Source organism: Nannobrachium achirus (genome assembly GCF_963921795.1).
Source record: "Nannobrachium achirus genome assembly, chromosome: 3".
NCBI lineage: Eukaryota > Metazoa > Chordata > Actinopteri > Myctophiformes > Myctophidae > Nannobrachium > Nannobrachium achirus.
The window spans coordinates 49,213,275-49,223,173 of NC_137812.1; the positions used below are offsets into that span (position 1 = coordinate 49,213,275).

General features: G+C 40.5%; 1 protein-coding gene across 3 annotated transcripts; it reads left to right on the forward strand.

The window, feature by feature from the left end:
- Positions 1–3,801: 3,801 nt before the first annotated feature.
- Positions 3,802–9,840, forward strand: ucp1 (uncoupling protein 1). 3 transcript variants are annotated; one of them, XM_080721955.1, is made up of 7 exons: positions 3,802–3,943; positions 4,203–4,340; positions 4,648–4,852; positions 5,325–5,522; positions 6,248–6,349; positions 7,572–7,752; positions 8,310–9,840. In XM_080721955.1, the coding sequence occupies exons 2-7, from the start codon at positions 4,215–4,217 to the stop codon at positions 8,422–8,424; spliced, it is 927 nt and encodes a 308-aa protein (XP_080578081.1). In that variant the 5' UTR covers positions 3,802–3,943; positions 4,203–4,214; the 3' UTR covers positions 8,425–9,840. The 3 variants fall into 3 exon arrangements, with proteins under 3 accessions (XP_080578081.1, XP_080578082.1, XP_080578083.1); XM_080721956.1 differs by having other exon boundaries at positions 3,812–3,943; positions 4,209–4,340; XM_080721957.1 differs by having other exon boundaries at positions 3,821–3,943; positions 4,230–4,340.
- The last annotated feature ends 59 nt before the right edge of the window (positions 9,841–9,899 follow it).

Consider the following 9,899-nt stretch of genomic DNA (forward strand, 5'->3'; position numbering starts at 1 on the left):
ATTGATTATATGCCACATATCACTGCCTCAAAGCATTTTTCTTTTCATTGTGTAAATTAAACTTTGAGTGTCATCTGGTGGTGAAAACTGGAACAGAATGTATATCCAGGTAACATGCAGGAAGATTAACCATTTGAACCCTAGCCCCCACTATTCTGGGAATGTCACAATGGGCAAACATTCTGTGAAAACAGTCAATTTACAAGCTCACAATGTGTTGCATTGCGAGCTTGGAAATTTTGGCAAAGAGATTTGGTGGAGGGAAAAATGAGGACACCAAGGATGGACCCCTGAGGACCCCCGGACAACAAAGTAAATTTATATAGGTTAAATGTCACAGGATTATTACTCTACTGGAGGGACAAGAAGTTGTTCTCTTCCAATAGTTATTCAAGTATCATAAGCATAATGAATATTGCACATTTAATTCTAGTGGCAGGTGCATTTGCCTTGGCTTACCATGTGCTTGAAAGTTATTTTGAAATGTGCCGTGTGAATATCATTTTCACTTTTTCGCAGTGCCAGTTCACAGTATTAGAAGGTGGAGGTGAGGTTTTCTGTTAACAGCTGAATGCATGCATGTGTGTGCCTGGTGTTGTACACTCCTTCTAGTGACTGAGAGGGTGAGCCATGAAGGACTGATAACGTTGTACTCTCTCTCTCATGCAGGGACGTGCAGAGAATGTTAGAGAGACAGGGGCTGACATTTCTGAAAGGGCCTTTTGGTGAAAATAGCAGACCTCCAAGCTCACAACGCGTCGCTCTGCGATGCGTTGTGAGCTTGGAGGTCCGCTATTTATGGTACTTGATAGTTGATACCACACTGAAGTCAATACTGGAGTATTCTGGATTTCTACACAGAGAGGGCACTTCTTTCAACATAAGATACTGCATTCAAGTTCATGAGAGGCAATTCTCTTGAATGCTTCCTTCAGGTATATGGCATGGAAAGAGGGCATTTGCATTTCTTTCACCATAGTAAAAACTGCATTCATGGTCTGGAGAGGGCACTTTTTACAGATGGATAAAAGGGCGGGGGCTCAAGCCCCCGTTGATGTCTATTTGTGCACGTGCCTGCTCTCATGGCCCAAACATCTGGGGATGTGGTTGAGGTTGACCAATCACCGCTGACTATTTGATGATTCTGCCCTGTTCTAGGTATGTACAATTCAGTGCAAGCATCACCCTCTGAGATATCGTGGTTAGCAATCATTAACCACTTTCAACATGGGGTCGGAAAAATATATACTGCATATGGTGAAGTTGGTGAAGACAGGCAATTTACAAGCCCACAACATGACGCATTGTGGCGTGTTGTTGTGAGCTTGTCAATGGCCTATCTTTGCTATCTGGGGTTAAATGGAACTGAAAATGGTAAATCAGAAACACCAGCTGCAACCTAAATGGTCAGTAACAGGTATTTATGTCATTTGTTTTGACCAGTCTATTGTGCTGTCATGAATTGACCTCTCCTTCCTCCACAGCTCATAGCAGCGGTTCTCAAACTTTGAAATTTGAAGGTCTCCTCTTTTTACTGTGTAATGTAGAGCACTGTTTCCCAAAAAAGAGGGGTTGACAGTGTACAAATTGACCCAGCATGGTCCATTTGTACACTCAAACAGTGGGGAAACAGGTACTCTACATCAGTGGTTCTCAAACCTTTTAGGCCGCGACCCCCAAAATAATCATATTTTAATGGGGACACCCTATGAGCTCTAAGAGTTGAGCAATGACATTTTGTATAACACTGTTCTATTGTGAAGATTTTCACAATTTCTGCCTCTAATATTTGACAATTTGGCCAATGTTTAATTTGTCATTTTAGAGGTGTTAAAAAGTCCTTAAATTGTCACTTTAGAAATGTGCAGATACCCTCTATACACTTAAACTTTGTTGGTTTGTTTACTGTTGAGTGAGAAAACAATGTTGTACATTATACTTAACTTAATCATCTGGGGACCCCCCAAAATAATTTGGGGACCCCCCTGGGGGTCTCTCCTTTCATCTTCCACAGAATCCCTCTTTAATGACTCCAGTTAGTGCTATCTATGCTGCTGTGGCGTAGGGCTGGGGAGCAGTGTTACGACACAGGGGCAATGGTTCTTACAGCTGAGCTGCTAAGTGAAAGTAACTCTGTGATACAAGGCTTCTTATCTTCTCCTGAATGAACTTCAGACACGTATTCACGTCATAGCTCTCTGTTGACCAATGATTTTCCCTCTGTCCATTTTTTACGCCTATTTGTTTTTTACACGTTTCCATTTGATGTTAATGACATAAAACTATCTCTCAAGTACAGTAAGGTATTTTATGCCTTCATTAGGGTGTTTGTGTCAACTTTGAATTAATATCCCTGAATTAAAAGAGATCAGTTTATTTACATTTGTATTTATACTTTGCACCTTTTTTTGGTGCAAATCGGTGAATACTATTAAAGAACTACAGTAGATTGTAGGCACTTTTGCATGCAGACAGAAAGGTCACCAGTTTGACCCCTGCAAAGGTCATATACTGACTGTTCATTATACTTGAGCAAGACATTGAACCTGTCTGCTCACATATTGCAATACACTGAACCCCTAACTGCATTGCATATGTTGCAAGACAATTAACCCTTACCCGCTTACATGTTGCAAGACACGATAAGTGTCTGAAGTGACATTTTATTGGTTGTCAATTACAAAGTATATCTTTTCTATCTAGCCTAGTATAATGCTACAAAAATGGACTCTCCCTCCCATTTGCAGGCTCACTTAAACTGTCTTATTTGGGATTTTAGCGAGTTCATTAACAGTACATGTATCATAACATACAGTAAGTCAGTTGTAAAGGTAGGGTAAGTGATTTCATTTAATTCAAATACTAACAAAATGGGTCTTATGTTCTGATAGTACTACTGTAGTTATTATACAGTGTTTGGTCCATATACTCCAATCAGGATAGAGTGGGGCATTCCTCCAATCATGGTCGAGTGGGGCGGGCCTCCACTTGATTATGATTGGAGGAAGGTGCCGCCTGAAACTTAAGTGAAATCACTTACCCTACCTTTAAGTGTTATAATTGGTCATACTTTGTAATTGTTAGGCACAATGGGAATGTGAAGTAATCACAGGTAATCTCTTATTTGAAAGTTTGATACTTTGATGACCAAATGTATTCGGGTTATGCAATAGAACTTTAAGGTCAAAAACTATATAGGCCTATATAATTCCAGTCATTATCAGTCTTTCTTCGTCTGACAATTACCAAGTGGCATTTAGACATGAACAAAGAGTTTCCCATGTGCTCAATAATGAAGTCATTATTTACTGCATAAGATCAGCTGTCCTGAACCACAATCATAGTAACTCACAGACCACTTAGAGATAGGTTGTTAAGTGTCTCACGTGTGTCTTTATAGCCGATAACAGGGTGAGGGGAAGTGCTCTGAGCTAATTGGCAAACTGTCTGGTTCCTGAGAATAGTTAGGCCATACATTTGCCTTTTTTTTGTGTCTGAAATCACAATAATTTGAGTTTATTGCTCTGCCCTGAAATTGATAGGTCGGGGGTTCAATCCCCGTTTAGCCTCGGAAACCCAGACTTTTCCCGTTTGACTCAGCATAAAGGCTTGGGTCAACCTAGCATCATTTCCAGGGGGTGTTACTCTGATGAAGCCATTGAGCTTTCATCAGAGCTTTCAGCCGTAGCGTGATGTAGCAAAATAGAAAAAGTTTGTAGTGCACTGCACTGTGGGGTAAACTGAACATTGACTTTCTAAAAGAAGGTGGACTTTGATGTTGTCCAGGTCTTGTACACAGTACCGCCTCTCTGAGTATGTCATAAAAAGTGAGCTAGACAGGATATATAAATACAGATTGGAAAGATATTGGGCCCTTTTTGGATTATGTTCTGGTGTATGAAAGGAAGGACTTTAAGGACCACCTTAAGAGAAACTTGAAAGTGTAAGTGGGTTTCTGTTTTATTATTTTGTGACACAGCAATGTGAACTTTGATGGGGAGATAGATACAGTAGTTGTCAGACTGGTATGAAACTACAGTATAATAATAAGAAACAAATTAGTGACGATTATTGAGGTAATACTATAGCTTTTGACTCAAGAGATTTCTGACAGTTTTGGAAGCTAAGAACTATTATAATGTATTTTGTGTAACAACCCTAGACATATGCTGTATGTATGTATGTGCATGTCCCCCTCCTAGTAACAGGGAACCATGGTGGGATTTAAGCCCTCAGATGTGCCTCCTCCCTTGGGGGTGAAGATGGCGAGCGCTGGGCTAGCTGCCTGCATAGCGGACCTGATCACCTTCCCTCTGGACACAGCCAAAGTCAGACTACAGGTAGGCTACATCATCTGCACAGTACCTTCCTTAGGAAATATGTGTTCATCTCTTGTATTTTAATAAAGGTTTTTATAAGCACCATGTATTTTTTTATCATAATATTTCTGTTGTTTACTTTTAGAGCACTGTGCATTTTAATATTTAAGCCCTTGACTAATTATTGTACTCAGTAATGGCAAGCTAATAATACAGTTGTCACAGACTTCTGAGATGAGATGCTGTCATCCACTACAAAGGTAGTATAATTTCAGTCTCTACTCCTATGGACTAGCTCTGTCTAATACTGATCATCATTCTCCTCCAGATACAGGGAGAGAAAAATGTGGAGGCGGCCAAAAACATCCGCTACAGAGGGGTGTTTGGGACAATTAGTACCATGGTAAAAACGGAGGGTCCCAGGTCTCTCTATAATGGTCTGGTTGCTGGCCTACAGAGACAAGTGTGCTTCGCCTCCATCAGAATCGGCCTTTATGACAATGTCAAGAATTTCTACACTGGTGGCCAAGACAGTAAGTGACATCATTTTGACGTGGTGAATATATATCTATGATACAATACAAATATTTATTTCTCAAAACAAAGGTATAGTAAAGTGATTCCAGTATACTACCAAGTTTTAGCATAATAATTCTGATGATTATCGCTATAGTATCGTGAATTACTTATTAGTATTTTGTTCAGGATAATCACCTCATGCCTAGGTGCATGGACATGTTTTCAGCAATTTCAGCATGTTTTCAGCAATTAATGGAGATTCTGGAATCAGAATATTGGATAGAAATGACTGCTGTTTTCCCAGTGGCACTTGACACCCAAGAAACGTCTAAGAAAATAGATTTTATTTGATGTGTGATCTCTAACCTAGTGGAGAACATTGCAGGAGTTTTAGGGTTTGTTATAAATGATTATATTCATGCAAAAGAAAACGTCACAGTGTCAGCACACTAATTATGACATCTAATTATGTTCCCACCTCCAAAGACGCAAACATACTGATACGTATCCTGGCCGGATGCACCACGGGAGCCATGGCTGTGTCGTTCGCCCAGCCCACCGATGTGGTGAAGGTTCGTTTCCAGGCCCAAATGAACCTGAACGGAGTGGCCCGGCGTTACACCGGCACCATGCAGGCCTACAAACACATCTTCCAGAACGAGGGCATGCGTGGGCTCTGGAAAGGTAGTGCAGGCTCACACAGAACATTGGAGAGGCAGCACACGACTGGATAGGATGTAGTATTCAATCAATGTGTATTTCATTTTGCAATGTACATGAATCAGGGAAACCTTTGCCTGCTCAGTGCTCACTTGTTCTTTGTCACTCTGGATAAGGACATCAGTAAAGTCAAGGACTTTCATAATTTCCCATATTGAAAAGTATTCAAATATTCAAAAACTGCCATAGAAAATCTGGTATGTGGTCATGCTATGGAACCTTTTCTCCCCTGTTTTATGAAATATTTATACCTACCATCCAGTTGTGATTCAATGATACAGCAGGACAGGATATAAGTTTCCCTACTCCCAGTTTGTACTCTATGGCTTTGTAGGGCAGTGAACAAAAGTGCAGAAAAGAGGAAGGGACTATTTTCTACTGGTGCCCAGATGTAGATTGTTATAGACCTTTATAGATAATTGTTATTGGTGGTTAGACCCCCATCTTTGCATTCAATGTTATCTCTGTTATGCTCGTTGCCTAGTATAATGCTACACAAGTGCACTCTCCCTCCCAGCATTTGTGTACACCATAGGGAAGCTATAGAGATGTCCAGCTATAGTGAATCACATCAATAATCCCACATACAATAATTGCAGCAGTGGCATGCTTAGTGATTGTTACAGTAGAGCAGTATATGTTATGTCAGATGTAGAATGATTGGTGTTCATGCCAACCTGCTCCTCCAGGCACACTACCCAACATCACAAGAAACGCTCTGGTCAACTGTACTGAACTGGTGACCTACGACCTCATCAAGGAGGCCATCCTGAAACACAAACTTCTGTCTGGTTAGTGTGGCCGCACGCACGCACACACGCACGCACGCACGCACGGCGCACGCACACGCACGCACGCACGCACGCACGCACGCACGCACGCACGCACGCACGCACGCACACACACACACACACACACACACACACACACACACACACACACTGAGAACACTAATATCTTTCCTCTTGTGTTATAACAAGTCAGGTTTACAACAACCATAAATTTAAATGGGTGTCTTTTTTATTTTCAAGAAAAATAAGGGACATTCAGAAAAAGATAAAATATCAGGTACAGTTTTTTATTTATTTATTATAATTATAATAACACCCTTTCTTCAATTAAATCTGTATGTAGGCTATATGAGCTGCTTGATCCCCCAAATATTCAGTACAGTACATTCAATACAGGCCTACTGTCTTTTAGTTTTCAAAACAGGGACGATTCCTTTGGCAACTGTGAGACAGCTGATTGGTCCACATGCTACACACCCTCTTGTCCTTTTGACTATTATCTCTGAGCTGATAACAGAACGCAGCCTGGTACAGTAGTAGTGCTGTAAATAGTTAATAAACATTTAGGCCTATCTTCATGAGAAAAGATGGTTACATAATGACACAGTTTTGCTGTATAGCTGGCTGAGATCAAAGACCCCATATTAATTCATATAATTATTTGACATTGTGTGATTCAGTGTTATGCCAAGCACTACATAAGTTAATTAATGTAGGCCTATGGCTCTATTATTGGAAAGTCGACTAGGTACTTTTCAACAAGGGATATTCCACTTTCAAAAAATACTTTTGGTCATTTTATTGTCTACTCATGCAGGCTTTTGTGAACACCCTGGACAGCCAGGAGCCAAAATGGCTCCAACTTAGGTGTGCCCAGATTTTGTATGTTTTTCTTTACTGTGAAATTATTATTTTTTTCCCCCACAGAAACAGACACCTTTTTCAAAAGACATCAAAAGACGACATTGGCACACGGGGCCCTTTGAAAAAAGACGGCATTGGCATTTGCTTGATTCAATATTTAGATATTTGATATTGATTTTATCAGACACTCCCCATCCAGGGCCAATTCCTATACAAACCCATTGTAACTTCAAACTAATTTTTTTGATGAATCTATCACGGTTAAAATTGAGTTTGAAGTGGAATATCCCTTTAATAAAGAAAAAAAAAAGATAGTGATGTGGAGTTACTAACATCTCTTTAAATTCTCTCTCTGCAGACAATCTTCCGTGTCATTTCGTATCTGCGTTCGGCGCTGGTTTTGTTACCACAGTGATTGCTTCTCCGGTCGACGTGGTGAAGACACGCTACATGAACTCACCCCCTGGCCAGTACCGCAGCGCCATCAACTGTTCATGGACCATGTTGACCAAAGAGGGGCCAACAGCTTTCTACAAAGGGTAAATCATTTCTCTCTCCTCTCCCTCTCTCCCTCCCCAGTCCCCACCACATGCAGTGGTGTAAAGTAACTATGTAAGTACATTTACTTGAGTATAGGCCTACTGCTGTACAATTTCTACAATATTATTTCAATTCTTTTGATACTCCCATCCTATCCCATTCCAGTACATCTCAGAGGCAAATACTGTACTTTATACTACACACAAATTTGACAGCTTCATTGCATTAATCATTAATCAAAACGGTTCTAAATGTGTAAAAAATATAGCTCAGATACAAGCTCACCTGTCTAGTGACTTATTGTGAGTTTGTAGATCGATAAGTATAAAATCTCTCTCTCATAAAATAGTGTTTAAGTGATTAATGATCAATAATTATAGTCCAATAACAAGATAGCCTAAAGTTGCCTACTGTATATATTATTCTGAAATGGTATATTAAGAAAAATGAAAGTGGCATGCTATTCTTTGCGCACTGAGCTGTATATTCCTTTGCCACATTTCTTTCTAAAAATTATAGTGACCAACAGACTTGTGTGTTTGTTGTCCCTGTGTAGATTTGTGCCGTCATTCCTGAGGCTGGGCTCTTGGAACGTAGTGATGTTCGTGTCATTTGAGCAGATCAAGAGGGCCATGATGGTCACTAAGAAGAAGCTGGAGACTACAAACTGATGCTCCTGTTTCAGCTCAAGTCTGCTTGACCTGGCAGATGTTAGCCTGAATACATTTAAATTCCATCCGTCCATCTTCAACCACTCATCCGCAGCCGGAACGCAGGCACTAAAGTTCTAGCAGACAGCTCCAGACTTACTTTTCCTTCTCGTCTGCATCTTTCACATGCTGGGGGATCCCGAGGCGTTCCAAAGCCAGGATGGAGTATAATCCCCGCCCCCATCTGATCCTTGGTCTTCCCTGGGGCCTCCTCCTAGTGGGACGAGACCAAAGGACCTCCCCAGGAGCATCTGTAGGCTCAAACCACCATAAATGTCTCCTTTCCACGTAAAGGAGAAGTGATTCAACTCAATCTCTCCCGGGTGACTGGACTTCTCACCCCATCTATCCCTAAGGGAGACGCCAGCCACCCGTTTGAGAAAACACACATTCCGGGCTGCTCATATCCGGGATTTTTTTAATACGAATCACTACACCACATTTAAATTCCTTTGTTCAAAAAGGAATCACAAACAGGCTACCATGTACAGTATGTGGCTATATACCTTTTTTCCAGAGTGCTGCCTTGTAGCTGCGGTGTCGGCGCACAGCCTCACACACACATACGTATGTGCCGCTTGACACCGCAGTTATGATTGCCGCTGAGAAATCGGTCTATAGGCTAAATAGTAATATATCGTCACTGTCGGTCAGAAACCTTGTATCTGGAAAGATGTTAGGCCCTTTTTGGATTATATTTTGGTGTATGAAATCCTCCCAATACTGAACAAGGAGTTAGGATATTTTTTCTTTTATAAATGAATGCTGTACTTGGTCGTACAGTATAGTGTCAAATAGCTAAAGTACCCAATTTACAACGTCATGTCGAGGTGCAACACATTGTGAGCTTGAAAAATCCCCACATAGGGATGCCAGGTTGAAAGTGGTCAAGTCTGTCACATTATAAATGTTTAACCAATTACCTGAAAAGTAACTTTTGCTCAAACATGGGTTCTGCCTGATACGACTAATAATATATTTATTTATATCTATCCATCTATATCACAATGTATATACACGCACACAAGATCACATACAGTATATGTGATTTAGAATACTGTAGATCATGTATATGGTACCTTTAGGTAGGAGTTTTACCCTTGTTATATTTATTGTGACATGTCATAGCCCTTTCCAAGTGTTGGAAGAGTAAATGTTCTGTGCAGTAGGTTAAGCCTACTTTATGGACTTTTAGACCAGTACTGCCAAATCACTCAAGACAATTTCAAACAGGACAGCTTAGTGCACCATTCACTGAGATGCAGCCATCATATACATAAATCAATGTTATTGATGCCCATACCACAATGTAAAGCTTAAATAATATTTGTCTTGTTTTACAAATAAACCATGTTTGCTTTGTGGGTTTTATAACCATTTGTTCAGTCTCTCTCTCTCTTTCTCTCAACACAGTCTAGCATAACATGAAAACGTGT